The sequence below is a fragment of the Bacillus rossius genome, chromosome 1 (genome assembly GCF_032445375.1).
Source record: "Bacillus rossius redtenbacheri isolate Brsri chromosome 1, Brsri_v3, whole genome shotgun sequence".
In the NCBI taxonomy this organism is placed as follows: domain Eukaryota; kingdom Metazoa; phylum Arthropoda; class Insecta; order Phasmatodea; family Bacillidae; genus Bacillus; species Bacillus rossius.
The window spans coordinates 178,120,164-178,137,916 of record NC_086330.1 but is presented as its reverse complement, the minus strand read 5'-3'; the positions used below and the strand labels follow the sequence as shown (position 1 = coordinate 178,137,916).

At 35.9% G+C, this 17,753-nt stretch overlaps 1 protein-coding gene across 11 annotated transcripts in view; it reads right to left on the bottom strand.

The window, feature by feature from the left end:
* LOC134527125 (casein kinase I) overlaps positions 1–17,753 on the bottom strand; it is a 480,870-nt gene that overhangs the window by 131,263 nt on the left and 331,854 nt on the right. For all 11 annotated transcript variants that reach the window (XM_063359505.1, XM_063359510.1, XM_063359503.1 and 8 more), the window contains one exon: positions 2,784–2,932. In XM_063359505.1, the coding sequence (XP_063215575.1) occupies positions 2,784–2,932 (149 nt within the window). The remainder of the gene's footprint in view (positions 1–2,783; positions 2,933–17,753) is intronic.

Below are 17,753 nucleotides of genomic sequence, written 5' to 3'. Positions count from 1 at the left end.
CAAAAATAAAAATACGACAGATCCTTCCTCCAAGGAAGCCACCTACAGACTGACCTCCCACCACCAATACTAAGGTGTGTGTGTGTGTGTATATATATATATATATATATATATAGTCAGCTGGTATGACATGTCCGCCATCTTGTATTCATCTGCTGGAGGCCACCATCTTGTTTTCATCTGCTAGAGTGTGCTGATGCCATGTTAGTGTAATTTTTTGTTCACCATACCTTTGACAGACTTTTGGCATTGATCTTTGACCTTGACCTATGACCTTGACCTTGGCCTTTGAACTTGAACTTTGACCTTGACGACCATCTTAAATCTGCCATTTTGTGTTCAGTACTCGCTACCAGGAACAAAATTTAACATATATCACCTGCTAGAAGACATTGCCACCATCTTGTTTTCATCTGCTGGAGGATTCCATCTTGAGTGTGTACTTGTCAGATAGAGTGCATAACCATCATATTTGTTTAAGTTTTACCCTCTAGAGTGCAGTAATCATTTATTATTAACAAGGCGCCCGCCATCTTGAAATTTAGGCGCCATATTGGAATTGTGAAATTACTTAGCTATAAATTCGGGAAAAATTCAAAATTCATCAAAAAAAACCTTATAATATACTGATTGATTCTATCAGTTCCTGTCCTTGCCACAGTTATGTCTTAATACAAGATGACCTGTCTCGAACAGGCGATGCTATTATTACTTCAAATTAAAAAAAAGTCCGAATATGCATGTTACTTTTATATAATCCTTATTTAATTATCAGTCTGGTAACTGGCTCGAGGCCGTGTGGTCAAAGGCGTATGTTTTCCAATCTAGAGGTCAGAGCTGCAATGGTTTGAATCACAGCACTTCCAATGTATTTTGCATAGAAAATTAAATTTAATATGTCTATAAGGGCCATAATAGCTCTGGTAGGTAATGAAACATCGACCTTATGTGATGAGATAGCGATGCTGGCGCTCTCTAGGATTAACAGCAGAAACAAAGTCGACTGTATCCAAGATGGCGGCCTCCAGAGGAACAGAAAATAATCAAAATGGCGGTCGTGATGAAAATTTCATTGAGTGGGGCGCTCGATTTAAAGATGGTGGATCCAAGATGGCCACCAAGGTCAAAGGTCAATGTCATCAGAGATGGAAGTGACGACAGAATTCGGCCGGCACCACTCACCACAGCCTGAAGCCTGCGCCCGGACATACATTTGTATGCTACTTACGTTCTCTCACAAAAAATGGGCACACACCCCCATCGAGAGAAAGGCGCCGTAGATTTTTCTTGAAAACGTCGGGATAAAATCAAAGCAAGTGTCATATCATCACAGACAAAACAAATACTGCGGTACAACTACATTAATTCATGATATATTCATTGTGGACTCAAGCATTGTTGACACATTATTAATCTTGTAGTTATTAGTGATTCAACTCTATCGGTATTTTGTCAAACAAGAAAGTTTGACAGACTATCAGTGTAACTAGCAGAATAGAAGTTTTCCGGTCAAAAGTATTTCAACTATACAATAATGCCTTAATGGAAACTTAACAAATATTCTTGAGTAACCTTGGACTTTTATCATGTCAAAAGTTTACGTACAAATATACATCTTTAAATTGAATAGAATGAAATATTTACAAACCAAAACAATGACAAATATCCTTCAACAAAACGATTTGAACTTGTTACTGCTACTTCAGTGTTCTATGCTAAAAAGAGAGCTTGATCTGTTGGCTGTGCTTAATTACATCAATTCAAATTCATAGATCGAATAAGAGGAGAAAATCAATCAGAAGGACTCAGACACAAAAGTCTGTGCACTTAATTCCAATTATCGCGTGCAAACAGTGTAGTACAAATACTTCATGAAGATGTAAGTTGAACGAGTGTTAAAATGCAGGTATATTAAAGTGCGACAAAGTCAAGTGAATACTTGGGAAGAGGGAGGGAAAAACTTCTTTAACCCTTCCCTGTAGCTTTTCAAACGACGCCGACGTCAATTAAACCAGACTGCCTGTACCTTTTAAGGCCATGCCACCGCTGATCAGGCGTCTACCCATTCCGATCACGCAAGTGTGTAGCCCTGACACTCTTTCATCTGTCCGTGCCAGTCGGTTTTGATTTTTTTTATCGCGTCATCTCTCCTATAACGACTCGCGTTGCTTGGAGATCAACATCGCGGCAAACAGGTTGCATGGAAAATTAAATGAGGAAAGAAGACGACCGCCCTCTCTTGCGCAAACGGGGAAAACAGCACTTTCCAAAATAGTTTCCCAGAACATGTGGGCTATAGTGGTTTGTGTGTCCAAAAATTACTTCTACCTAGCATATTAAAGATTAGAATAAAAAGTGAATGCATGAAGTCCTCGATGGCTTAATGTGGTAGAGAGTTAAATGTCCACTCAGCAGCAAGATTCATTTCATGAGCACCTCGTCGATACACAAAGAAAATAGATTAAACATATATGCACAGCCCGAATTAGAGAGTGCCATGTTGAGCATTTTGATAGCACTATGTTTGAGTACTTATTTACTTTACTAGATACTCATTTATGCAATCCAAGTTGAGGATGTAGAGCCCTGCAGTTTCCAAAACTCACTTGTATATAAAATGAATGCAATTAAAAATCAGATCACCCACTGCTATCAACATCGTCACGCTGATGATCTTTCCTAGTCGGATCTCTAGAATGTCATTACCAAAGTGTGTCGCTGGACTTTGCCGCACCAAGGGAGATGGAAGGTAGGAGTGGAGGTGAGCAGGGAGGGTCACTCACGAGCTGCGTGGCGATCATCAGCACCGTCTTGAGGCTGAACCGGCGGCCGCACAGGTCGAACAGGTCCTCGAGGCTGGGCCCCAACAGCTCCATCACCAGCGCGTTGTACTTGCCGCACGGCCCGAAGTAGAACACCTCGGGGATGCCTTCTGCTCGGGCGATCAGGGAAGGCCATGGGGGATTCGCAAGGGCAGCGAGGACAAACAACACCAACAAGTGAGACACAACAACCTTCCACAAACCGATCAGAACAGAGACCTCCTCTCTACTGCGACCCATTTTCCCATGAGCTGGTTGGTTCATATGTTACAGAGCTTTCTTCTGCGATCATATTTTGCTCTTCATATTAAATAACATATTGTAAATCATGCAAACGGTACACATGACACTGGAAAAATAATGGTAAAAAATAAATATAGTTTAAAAAACTAAAGAAACATGCTTTTAAAGATTATCAAACTAAAAAGTTAAAAATAATTTTAAAATTTAATTTATGACAATTGTATATAAGCAATACTAGTGTAAATGAGAAAAAAAGCTTGAGGCGCTTTGTGCCATATTTTTTGTATATTAAGCGCCCCATGCTTTTTTCTCATTTATACTAGTATTGCTTATATACAATTGTCATAAATTAAATTTTAAAATTATTTTTAACTTTTTAGTTTGATAATCTTTAAAAGCGTGTTTCTTTAGTTTTTTAAACTATATTTATTTTTAACTTTTTAGTTTGATATTCTTTAAAAGCATGTTTTTTTAGTTTTTTAAACTATATTTATTTTTAACTTTTTAGTTTGATATTCTTTAAAAGCATGTTTTTTTAGTTTTTTAAACTATATTTATGTATAATTATCATAGGAAAATGAGTTACCGACACTACCTATTACCATCTGAGATAACTATTTGGAGTTGCAACGTCACAAAGAAATGGTAAAGTCTCTACGAATCATTTGCAGTTAGATGTATGGATATAATATTAGAATTTACCGGGGGAAAAAAAAAAAACATTTTTTTTTTCGGCGTGGCCGGGAGTAGAACCCACGATCGCTGAATCCGAAAGCTGACGTCACAGAAGTCGCGCGCCTTAGACCGCTCGGCTAACGAACGTAATGAAATGGGTGGGACATTTTACAGTGATGAGTCACTCACTCTTAGTCGAAAGAGTTACAGACGGACAGACAGAGTTACAGACGGACAGACAAACATACAGGTGAAGCTAATATAAAGCATGTAAATACACCCACCATAATGATAAACATCTTAAAGTAACACCTGAAATTAAAACACAATTATTTGTTGGCAGTATTAGGTGAAAATAAAATGGGGGGAAGGAGAGAAAGATTCTACCAATTCTAATACAATGAATGGGCTGCAGAAACAAGAAAGCAGTTTGATGCAAGAGGAACCCAATTTGGAGAGAAAATTGGCCTGGATATTATAAACTGGAAGATTTAAGTTATTTTTAAATACACTAACACTATGTGTAAACATAAAACATAAAGACATTTTTTTACATGATTTAATTTTAAAGATATTTTGACCCAAATGTAGTCTGTGTCATCCCAAAGATATTGCTACGTATTTATGTATTAGGTAATGGCAATGCAAGACGAAAATGAGACACGATTATATGGAACTTTATTTTGTGGTGAGTACTGAATAAATTAAAATAATTTAATCACATTGCAATGCAGTAAACTACTATTTTATGCTAGCAAATACTTTTCCTTTGTATTTAATAACACGAGGGCCTAAATCAAAACAGGGTTATTTGAATTTTGTTCTCACTTTATGCCTATTTCTTGTTTATTAAGGTCAATTAAAGTAATCATACATTTCTCAATCTGTGTTAATATGTAGCCCTATGACTTTCAATTTTATGGCCCTTTTACGTTTTCAATGTAAGGCCTCAGTCGATATAGAGCCATAACTTTGTAGCTAGCTTACCGCACTTGCCTGACTGACTGGAAGTTCTTTCCATGTTCAAGGCCTACCTCACACAACCAGATGACATATGCACAAGCTAAGTCAAATGGCGTGCAGTATTACCGTCGGCAACGTACCTTTATGGTTCTATAAAGTGTCCGAATGAGTTTAAGGAAAGCAACACAGATAAACGGCAATGCATACACTACTACACCACATAATTACGTATGTTAAACATTTTTCACACTTATAAAAATATATGAACACATGCATTCGAGCTATTTCCACTGTCAGAGATGTATATGAATTAAGAAGTTGTACATGACGAGAGAATATTGTTAAATAAAACATCCTCAAACAAATTTCATAACTTTGAGAAGTTTTTAAATAAAAAACGGTGGTGGTGAGGTGGATGACTTTGTTTTGTTTAATTTTTTTGACGTGACGTCTAATAAATCGATGAACGCCGGCTGAACGCACGAAAAAGTGTCCCGTTACGCACATTGTTCCGTTACGATTTGTCCCGTTACGCTCATTGTTCCGTTACGCTGTGTTCCGTTACGCTGTCGGCGAGTGCAGTAATATTAGGTTATGTTACAATTGACCAAAAAATTATGGTGATTCATATAATTGATAGATATTTTATTACAGTTTATTTATATGAAAACTTGTTCATAATTATATTTAAACTTTATAGCTAAATGCCAGTTTTGACGTGACGTCTAATAAATCGATGAACGCCGGCTGCACGCACGAAAAAGTGTCCCGTTACTAACATTGTTCCGTTACGATGTGTCCCGTTACGTACATTGTCCCGTTGCGCACATGGTTCCGTTACGCTGTGTCCCGTTACGCTCATTGTACGCTTGCGCCGCATCTATCTCTCTTCCACTCGACTGTTTATAAAGTGAAGTGAAAAGTTAATGTGGTTTTCATTGCTTATTACAACAATTTCGGCAATAAAGGTTAATTATTCTTGCATGCATTTTAAAAATCTGATTACTAATATAATTGCAAGTATTTATTCTTTTATTATTAAAATAAAAATGATTCAATTTAATTCATTAAAATATGCAATCATTTCATCAATGTTTTGTTATGACATCACGTTAATCGTCTGTAAACCGACTTTACAGACAACCAATTTTTTAAATTTAATATTTTCCCTTCGTGGTTTAATAGTTTTTGCACATTGTATTTTTTAGTAATTTACTTTTTTGCTTATAAATATTGGACTGTGCTTAGTTACTTCTCAAAAATATTGTCATTTTTAATGGAAATATTTTTGTAATTTTTTAATACTTTTTATTAAATAGAGTAGGGGTGCCACCAACGCAAGAACGGCGTGCCGGAAGTGTACGAGAAGTGTGGGCGAGAGTGTGTGTGTGCCACCCTGTGCTGGGACTCATACCATAATTCAGGAGTTTTTTTTTTTTGGGATGCGCGAGTAGCGCGCTCACCGCATGCGCAGCGCCCGAGTGTGGAGCTGATTGTCGAAACCGCGAGTAGTCTGCTTCGTGACGCCTGGTAGTGTGCACACATCGGAGAGTGGGGCGCTCAACGCCGTCATGGGCCGGAACTTCTAGTGCAGAGAGACTGCGCGACCGCCAGAGCGACGAGCACCGCCTGGACTCAGGCTGCCACACCTCTACTGCCGCAGTAAGAACCACCCAGTATTTTGGTATCAATGGTGAAGTAACAGTTTCCTGAATTAAAGTTTTGCATGGAAGAAGTGCCTTTCCAGTTTTCCAGTGCCGAGGCATAGCACTACTTTGTTTGATATGCCACTTTTTTTATGGTAAACTATACTTTTTGCTAGTTTTTCACAGCCTCGCAACTACTTCATTTTAGTTTCGGAACTAGTCGTAACGCGTGACGTCTGTTACGTTTCCGCGCGCTTCCAACACGAGACAGTTTCATGGCAAGCAGTGCGCTGGAGTACGCGTCCAAGATAATCAAGTCACGCGCATTGGACTGCGAGCGCGGTGCACGCGTACAGTATAATCCCTGCGGTAGCCACCTGTTTGTCTGGAGTGGGCGGGAGGTGGGCATCGGGGAGTAACAGGCACTCTACATTAGGCCTGCACTACAAGAACAGTTGCGAAAATCTGTTTTGACATGTTCATATTTTTGCATAATACTGCTTCACTTCTCATCCCGGAGCTGTCTAAGAAAACTATTTAAGTTTTGGAACCATATTCAATAAACTTTCAAATCACCTTCTTTTCGTTCACGATTCGTTCAGAGACGCGATCGCACACACAAGTGTAGTGATAAATTGGTGGCACACCCAAAACATAGACTTAACAGAGACTGTAAATTTAGTCGCTAGTTTAGTATTCATGTTTGTAGGTTTAAAATTTATGTACAAGCATGTGTAAAAGTTTTGTTCGACTAAATACGTCAATAAATTCAGTAAGAAGTCAAAACAATTTAATTCCCTCCAAATGGTCTTAACTTTGCTCCCTTCAGATAGGCTTTTCCAAACATTTCCGCAATGTCATATACATCCAAACCACCTGAACAGAGAGTTTGTCTTATTTCGTAACTGTAATAAGTTTTCAATGGACCCATGATGGTTAGGTCCAAAGGCTGGAGCCTGTGGGTTGTGTGAGGAGGTAAGCACAAAAGGGTGACGTGATGCTCTCTTGCTTTCAGGATTACGTCCAAATTCCAGGTATGAGAATTATGACCGTCCAGTATGAGCAGAACAGGATCCTCGGCCGACGGTTTCAAATGTTTGATAAAATGATCCAACCATTCAGTGAAAAGATAATTTTGAACCCAGTCTAATGGGTGGCACTTTCCTATTGCTCCTGGAGGAGCACCTTTCATTAGTCTCTGGGTCCAGTTTTTACGGGGAAATATCATGCAGGCAACAATGGTGACAAGTCTTCCCCTCTCCGCAGCTGTAAGAGAACCTATCTGCTCCTTTCCTTTCAGACCAACAATGTGAGCTTGTTTACACTGCACAACACTAAGACCACTTTCATCGACATTGTAAACCGCGACTAGCAGAATACTGATGTCTGGAATATTCCTGTTCCAAAAGATCAAATAACTTCATTACACTTTCTTTATTGAAACCTACTGCACGAGTGAATGATGTTCCTTCAGGTTTTCTAACAGAGAGCTTGTCCCTGTGACGGTGCATGAAATGGTCAAACCATGCTCGACCAGCCATATCTTGTCTAAATTTGTGCAAAATGTTGCTTTTGGCTGCAAGCTGATATGCGAGTTTCCTAATATCGTTTCGATTAAACCCATGGAAAGTATTTTCCATTAACAGACAATACTGAACCAGTTTTTGCTCAATTTCTGGAGGGAAAATAGTATGCCTAACCATCCTCTGATTTGCTACAGTTTCTGCATCAAAATGGGATTTTACTTTCCTCAATAATGTTGATTTAGGGACATTAAAATATCTAGCAGCTTCATTAAGACTTTTATTTTTTGAACGAACAGCTGTTATGGCATTCACCATATCTTCCGGGCGCCATTTCTGCCTAAGTCCTCTATTTTCTCTTCCCAGCTTCTTTCTTGGCATAGTAGCCTAAATGGCTCACCTGGAAAAAGATAGGTACCTACAAGTGCCTATTAATATGTTAATAAAATGGCTTTTGCTACAATTATATAAGGAAATATTTAATTTAGCTTACATCAGGCCAATCTAGGTTAATGGATACTATTAAATATTTTTTAGTTAAAAAAACTTTAAAAATGATTTTATACTACAAATATTCCATGTAAATGAATGATACGTTAAATGACCACAATTATTACAGCAATGTTACATAGTTGTGCATTAGATTGGTGGAATTCACTGACTAGCAACAGTATTTTTAAGCAAAATTTAATATTTGGTTCGGCCTACGTGTGTATTTTAAAAGGGGTTGTAATATGGACCAGCTGGGACCAAAAAGGTCCATATTACCACCATACCATGTACAGAATAACCTCAAAATGTCGGTCTATGAATGGTATAGCGAAAATACTATTAGGTGCAGTTTGAAGCTAAACATTACTAGATACTAATTATGTGTGTATTTATAATATTTTACAATTGTCTTAAAACGTAAGAAAAATATTAGTTAATCTCACCTTTCAAAAATTTTTAGATGGACAAGAACAAACGCGTCAACTTGCTAGCTAAACTAAACGTGAAATCCACGCTAGCGCCACCTGTTGACTTCTCAGGACACTCTCCGACGTGTTTATTCCAAAATCCGGCAGATCGCAGCACATACAACAGAATAACAATACTGGTCCACTTTACAATCCCGGTCCATATTCCCACCTTCTCCCCTACGTAAAATAAAATAAAAATATTTGCAGATTAATCAATCAGAGAACTATTTTACTATGCCTCTAGTCACGATTATGCAAACGGGTCTTGGTTTCCTATCAACGGAATGGTGCTGTGCAGGTGGTTGGTTTAGTAAAACTTGTTTTGATCTGATGTACAGTCGAGCCGAGCTCTCGGGAGAAAGCCACAAGTCCCGCCCGCCCGCGCTACGTGTTGGTGCGCAGAGTTCAGTTACTACACCCGTGCACTCAGTGCGACGAGGAAGTGTTCCGTTACTACGTGAACAACATCAGTGTGCTAATTATACCAAACATCATAGGACTATATAGGAAACTCAGGCCCTTAAAAACACGGCGAACGCTTCGAACACCCGCAGCTTCGGACGACGCAGCCTGAAGCAAACAATAGGAGATCTCAGCACAGATCTTCTCTCATTTGAAAACTTTTTGTCGTAGAGAAATCAATTTACACATCTTACATTTGCGTTTAAACAGTGAATTTATAACTAAAAAAAATTCGCTATCTACAAAAATACATCACGAAAAATGAACTAAATTTAATCATAACAAAATGACACTGATCATACAACTTTTAACAATAAAACCACCTCAATTTAAAACCCGAATTTGTGTAAATCGTTTTCTTAAATGATTCCATGAAAAATAATACAATAGTTATAATTTCCTATAATAAGTGCTTATTGGAGCAAAAAATCTAAACTCTGAAAATTAAGTTTTGGCGTACAACTGTCCCGAAAAACACCGTTAAGTATTTTTAATGTAGCTAACCTAACTTAACAAAATTTTCAAAACAGTGAACTACTGGTAAAACTACTTAAATAACGCAATTCTGTTTAGCAATCATGAGATAAAATGAGAGGAACTGAAAAGTACATTTTTGAGAATAATATTTTCATATTTCTAAGGGAATTTACTCTAGAAAATTGTATTTATAAAAATGCTTTAAAAAAAGATGTATATTTAAGAATAAACACTTATAAACATTGAATGTTGTCGATATTCTTACTTTATTTCATTCTCAGTGATCTCATTTAGCTACGTTTACATAAAGGTTGTAGACATAGTGATATCCCTTACACATTTTTTTAAAATTAAAAGATTCGCTTTAAGGTCAAGGAAAGAGGAATAGATACATGTCACAAAAGTATGTGAAAAATAAAGGTGCATAAGCATAGATGTTCGCGAAAGTTAATTATTACGGGTGCATGTTGCCACACATAGGTCCGCCATCTTGACGACTTCGATGCGTGGCTATAGCAGTTTAAGAATGCATGCGGATTGATCTTTCAATCTGTTAAATTTCAGTTGTGTAATGCGCGCTTATTTAACTGCATTTCTGGAGCATACTAAAATTTCACCCTCAATGCGCCTTAAGATGTATAACTAAATATTGTAGAACAACAATATAGGAAAGTCACCGGGAAAAAAAACGGGAGACACGTTATGCAGCACTTTGTGATAAGGTTATTTCGGCAATTTTGAATGTACTTTTTTCCCCCCAGTTTTATGCAGTTGTAATTATTTACTATGGTTACAATGTTGCTAACTGCTCGAAGTCGTTTTTGAAGTTAAATTTCTTTAGGCGCGTTGGTGCCTAAGTCGCCTCCGTGTGGCGGCAGTTGCCTATTTTCTTTTCTTAGATGAACACCGGAGAACATATCAAGCGTAACCTAATAAATCGCTGTGGTAGCAACAATATTCTGGAAAAAATTTTATAGACAAAGAAATAGTATCAAATAATAAAAAATTTAAAAAAATTGGGATTACAACATTGATAACCATATATTTTACCATTAATTTAAAGGGTGTATTTAACATTGTGACATTATGCGTGTCTGAAAATGAAAGTTCTCGAGTTCAAATCCTGTCTCTCTTATCACTACATTTTTTTAAAAAATTTCTAATGACTCATTATTACATTTTAACACCATAATCAAAGAAAATCGTATTATTACTTGTAATTTTTTTGAGAAGTGTCATAATAACAACTTTAAATACACAGCTCAGTCCGCTGGTTTAGTTATTTTACACTAGGTAGGCATAAAACATTTTTTTTACTGACAATAAAAATAGATCTTATTAATATATTTAAATGATTGGTTTGGTATACGTGAATATGTTTGCTTCTGTTTATACAAATTTAGTTTTATTCCAAGCTAGATGAAATTTTGCATCCTCGACCTTCAAAACAAGAGGAATGTCACTGTCTACATTAGATTCCTAAAAATCACTACCCCCCTCACACTTTAACCCCCTTAAAAAAGAATTTTAGTACTTCGCGAAATGATGTACAACTTAATTTAAAATAAGAGAAATATAACAGCACACGTCTTCATGTGAAAAAAAAAGTTCTACAACCTTTATGGAAACAAATCTAAGTTATATTACTGAATATGAAGTAAAGAAGTTACATTCCTACAACGTTTGATGTATATATATATATATATATATATATATATATATATATATATATATATATAATTGTTTTTAAAGCATTTTTGTAAATATTACATACTAATTTTCTAGAATAGGTTCTCTTCTAAAAATATTTAATTAAAATTTCTGAAAATTGTAGTTCTGAGTTCTTACCTATTCTATTTGATGACTGCTAAACCACACTGCGATATTTCAATTAGTTTAACTATAGTTCATGGTTTTGAACAGTTCATACGGCTAGATTAGATAAATTTCAAATGCTATAAAGTGTTGTTAATGGTTGGTTGGTTAGTTTAAGTTAACGATATTAAAAACACTTAATGGTGTTTTCTGTGACATTAGTACTAAAAAAAAAAAATTCTGGAGTTTTCACACAGCCACCCATATATTAGGAAATTAATATTTTATAAATTGTATCATGTTTCACGTAATTAATGAAGATGTAATCTATTTACAAAAATGAAAGGTTAAAGTTAATTATATTTCATTGTGTTTAAGTTGTATACTTTGTCTCATGTTTATAGTTAGGTCAGTTTTCACGATCGTTAAGTAAATATATTTCTGTAGATTACGAAAACATGTTTCGATTATACTGAGTGTAAATTCTTTAATCTACGATAACAATATTTCAAACGGCGAGAGGAAATCTGTGTAGAGATCGCTTATTGTAATACATGGGGAATTGGAATTTCGCGGGCGTTCTTCAGGCTGAGCCGCTAAGATCGCTGCAATCGGGTGTTTACAGCGTTGGCCATGTTAAAAGGCCCGAGTTTCCTACATTGTCATAAGACAATATTTGATATAAACTCAAAAACGCACGCGATGCTAGTTCCGGTCTAGGGGGAAATGTCACAGGTTCAGCGTTAAGGCATTTTCATGCAACGCGTTCGGTACTCCTTTTGTTCGTCTAGCCCTGCGAAATCAATAGTGCCATCTTGTTAAACAGAATTATATTAGGTTTTAAGAAGGAAATTTTTTATTTACCATTTTACTCTAAAATTGATACTTTTCGTATATTTATCACGCTCTGTTTTATTATAAAGAATTCTACGTTACATTTCGTGTCCAAGTTTCGTATTATAAGTTTATTTGCAACAAGAGAACACATGAATATGCTAGTTACCGAGGTTGATGTTTACTCATCACTGGTAAATACTGAAAGACCTGGTCACATTTTTTAAAAACAATTATATGAACATTGCTGGTTTACACTGGATGTCATATACATGTATATTCCATATACCCATTTTTTTTTAAATCAAATAGTTAATTAATCTGAAAAGAGTGTGGTCTCCATTTTAAAAACAAAATATCCAAACGTGTGTAGAACAAACATTCCGTCACTCTTTCGAAAAATAATCGCATGGAGTAACGGAACGATATTGAGAGAGTATCCACATTCGTGCCTTCATTTAAACTAACGGAACACGGCCCAAGAAACGCTGTCGAAAGTGTTCATCCGATCACGAACCAAACAAGCACGGGCACGCGAGTGGGAAGTGAATAGGTGCTTGGGTAATGTAAGATTGTGGACGGCATCATCCAGGACCAACACAAGGAGACAAAGCAGCCTGTTATTTTTGTTGGGGACATTTCAAAAGGCCAGTCACACCTACGGCGCAGTCACGCCCGTCTGATCATTGATGAAATAAAACAACATTAGAAAAACATTATCGCCCGAAAACCAAGAATTTCAAGAAATGTATCCCCCTCGCCCCCCAAAGCCTTGCGCATACATACAAATTTCAGACTCATAGAAACATCTGAAAAACAAATAATGAAAGTAGATTCTGAGGGATAGCAAAACTTTACATAGTTAAAACTATACTGAACGCCATGTAAACAAAAATCATACTCTTCCCTTTATCATTTTTTTATAATGTTGGAAACGGCATTAGCGTGCCAGCTTAATTCAAAATGAAATCGAGGAAAAGACATTTAAATTTTAATATCAATGCACTGTAAACAAATTATAAAAAAAACATGCAATACAAGTTCTAAACATATAGCCTAGGTATATTGTATGTGTTATTTACCATACAAATCAGGGTGTTTTAAAAAAACTAAAGTTGAAAAATATTAACTCATTCACAAAAAGTTTCATTTTAATAAAATATTATTACCTCATGCTAAATGTCAGCTCAGTGGTCTTGAAGAGTGTGTATGTATATGGCTAATACTTAAATTGTTTATATAAGCGGCATACATAACTCGAAAAATGGTTGTGAGACTATGTACTAGGTTAGCTGTTGGAAGTAAGAGTACAGGAAATTTAAGAGTAAAAAAGTTTCACTAAATAACTGTCATAAAGGCAAATACAGTATCTATGGGACTGTATTATGAACAACACATATTTCATGTCACATATTTTGAACACTCTTCGATGCTTCTCAACAACCTACAGTTTTATGTACTGCCTTTGCAATTTATCCTTTGTTGTTGAATTGAATTGCTGAATTAGAGAAACACCATGCTTCGAACAAACATTGATTCAAGATATGCCCAGGCTTTAATTTGTGCTTAGATAAAATATTATCAAGGCAACTGTTTGAAAGAAAGTCCGCGAAATGCACAGGTAAGCAACACTTTGTGGAAGGGACTTGAGCGAACCTCGTTCTTTCATGTTCAGAATAAGTTTTTTTTTTCTTTTCCATCTGACGACAGGAGCTGTGAGAAAATAGTCGTTTTATCACAACACATGCCAATTACAGATGTGCCACTGTCCATGATCTAAAATGTTCAATAAACGCATCAACTGATGCCCTGCCTGTTACATGATGTCAACTTAGGTACTCAAGTCGCTTAAAAGTACCAACAGCAAGAGAAGAAGTCAAAACAAAAAATCTGCCAATAAAGTAGAAAATTCTCAAATATCAATTTTAACTTTGAGATGTAAATTTTTTGCTAAAATTAATTTTAAAAATTTTTTGAAAGAGTTTATAGGAGTGAAATTAACATTCTTAGCAACGAGAGTGCAAATTATGAATTTTGGTGTTATTTGGAAAACCCTAAAACAAATGTAGTACAAGTTGCTATGATAAATGGAGCTAGCCATGGACAATGTAGGGAGTTAACGAAGCCCGGTAATGTGAACAGCACAAACGCGGGCACGTTGATTTTAAGAAGCCGCATCACGCATAACTCACTGCCCGACTTGGTCCCAAAAAGGGTCCTTGCAAACCAAGGCAATCACGCAGCTGAGCTTCATTTGAGGGTTTCTTATCATGCAAGCACAACACCAGCCTCTTTCTTCAGCATAGACGATTAAATGAGAGGTGAACAAAAAAAAGCACAGGAAGTACACAGGAAGGATGGTGAACAGTGACACAGTTTAACAACCCAGGCTATGCGGTCTGGCGACAGCTAAAAAAAATTCCTTTCGGTACAGCCTACAGGCATAGGTACATTTTGAAGTACTTATTTATTTTGGCAACTTCCTTTCTGGAACATTTTAAGAACAACATAGCTATGTTCTCCAATGTTACAAAATTATCGATTAATTATTTGCTCATGTTACATCGAACGAAAATATTACGAATATTTCTAACTCAATGTATCCAGTATGAATAACTTACAATGAATTTCATATTATATGCCAAATAAGGTAATTATTTAATTTTTTTGACCTTCAAACAGTAGATATTTTTCATCCCATGCACTATAAGTTATTCGTATAAAAATTTGCTTTGCACTAAGGTTTAGTATAATATTAAGATGGTTTAAAATACATTCAAACGAATTTGATACTAAGAAAGTTGTGAATTTTTTTTTTTAATTTCAGCCCATGTTTTTACGGTAATAATTAGTTTAATCAAAAAACGGTTTCTACCAAAGTTTTATTTCAAGTTTAGGATTTATCCAATAAATTATAACATATTTGATATTCCTACCTTTGTTAGATAAAAAAATAATTTCAATAGTAGTTTTAGACAATATTTAGAAGGTTGAACAAAAATAAGAATGGATTCGATAGTGTATATGGTAGGGAAGTTTTATTTACTTTCTTTTTCGAACCCCAGATTTTTTCAACCCCTTTCAATAATGGTTTGTATTATCAAAAATTGTCGCGGACAAAATATTGGATAAAAATTATAAGATTTATACAATATCTGAATGGATTCGGTTGTGTCCTTGCTAAGAGTGTTATGAATTTTTTTGCCTTTTTGTTTCAGAGAAACGTTTTAGATAATATGTATAAGGTTTACAAACTATTCGAACAAATTTAATAGTATGCATACTAAGGGTGTTATACTTTTTTGGTTTTGTTTTCAACCCCTGTTATTTTCCACCCCTTGCAGTTAAGTAATGTCATATAACAAATAATTTCGGACGAAAGTTTAGACAATATTTTTAGGTTTCACAATAAAACAAAATAGATATAATAGTGTAGAAGGTGAGAATTTGTATGCCTTTTTTTGTTATTTTAAACCCTTTTTTCAACCGCTTGTAGCAATAGTTCGTACAAACGAATAGTTCGTAGTTTGAACGAATTTGATTGTGTCTATGAACAGAGTTATGATATTTTTGTCCAATCATTCTTTTTTCCACCCCTTGCAGTTATGGTTGGTCTTATCAAAAATTGTATTAGATAAAAAAATTTGGTATTAACTCCTAAGAGTTATTACATGTTCAAACGGATGCGATATTATATGGGAGTTATAGCAATTTTTCTGTTTTTCAAAATACCTTCCTCATTTTTCCCCACTGCACACTAACGAACTCGATTGAATTTTAATGTTGATATTTTGCGTATCAGTTTGGAAGTGATTTGTGAAAAAATACTGCAGTTATCGTGTCCACAAAGTTGTGTAAACTTTTGAGATGACGATGGTTTTGGGGTCTATGGACCAGGAAACTAAAAACTATATAAAAATTTTCTAGAAGTCACACCATGGTAACAGCTACAATAGGTAGAATTTCTTCGAAATCTACCTAAAAAAAATAATACGAAGTTGAAGTGAAGTTCGTGGCTGCGATCCGGGCGGCGCCCATTTGTAAAAATTTTTGGACCTTTTATTTAGAATTCGTTGACAGCAGTCGTCGGTGTTAGGCTCGCAACGAGACTTCAAAGTAAGTTTTTAGTCGTCGTTCCAAAGACAGAGTCCTTGTTTGTATCGTGAGTTCGTGTGAAACCTTGGTAAATTTATATCAGTAATAAATCTTCATTTCGTCAAATATTTCGGTACCATATTCAAGTATTTTGTTTCTTGAAGCAAGGAACATTTTTTGAGATGTTTTGTGTATGATCTGGAAGTGTTGTGGCCGGAAGCTGGCGGCCATCGTGAGAAGTAAATTTTCGTGAAGGATAAAAAGCAGTAAAAATCGGTTTGTATCCGAAATTTGAATAGTATTGTCGAACCCACTAATTCCAAGTGTTTTTAGTGTGCAATTTAGACCCATTTTGAGCTAGCCGGAGGTCTTGGGATTAATACAACGGTAAAAGTTAACAAAAACATTTTCGGCGTAATTTCCAATGTCACAAACATGTATTTAATATAAATACATGTAAGTAGTACTAAAATTAACTATAATTAATAGGCAGGTGGAAACAAACATTGGATCTTTTTGAAGTCATACTTCTTTTGGCACGTCATGAAAAAATGAGTCAATTTTTACTTTGCGAGTAGTATAGAAAAGGGGCTCCTGAAACAGGGTCCAGGGTGAGGAGCGAGGAGCTGACCGAGCTCTGACGTCACGTCCATCTGTGACTTCACGGCCGCCAACTTGGATGAGTGTAACGGGACACAGCGTAACGGGACAAGTGCGACATTGACATTAACATTTGACCCTCAAAATTCGCCAAAATTTCCATGTCTTAGGAAAAAATTCCGCCAAAAAATCTCAAAAAATTCCACAATTCAAAAATTAGGATTTCGAAAATCCTCAAAAGTCGTTTTGCCCTAGAAAAAACCCAAATTCCTAAAAACGGCTTAAGGCCGGGCTTCAACCAAATTCACTCCGGCCGCGGTATAGGCATTTACATGCAAAACAAATTCCCGCGCGATTTCTACAATTTTTGTGAAAACGGCGTCAAACAAAAGCTATGTTGTAGATTTTGAAGACCTTAACAGCGCTATATCTTTAAAAGTTTTAATTTTTTATTTCAAGATGGTGATATTATGTGATATAATATTCAAAGTATCATATTTTTCAGGCTATTCATTTAATCGCTTAAACGGCTGTACTGGAACCTTGACTGAGTTGAATTCTTTAAAAAAGTCAGCGGGGCTGATACTCTATCTTTAAAAACATAGTCACAGGATGATTATTTGTAATGGAAACATT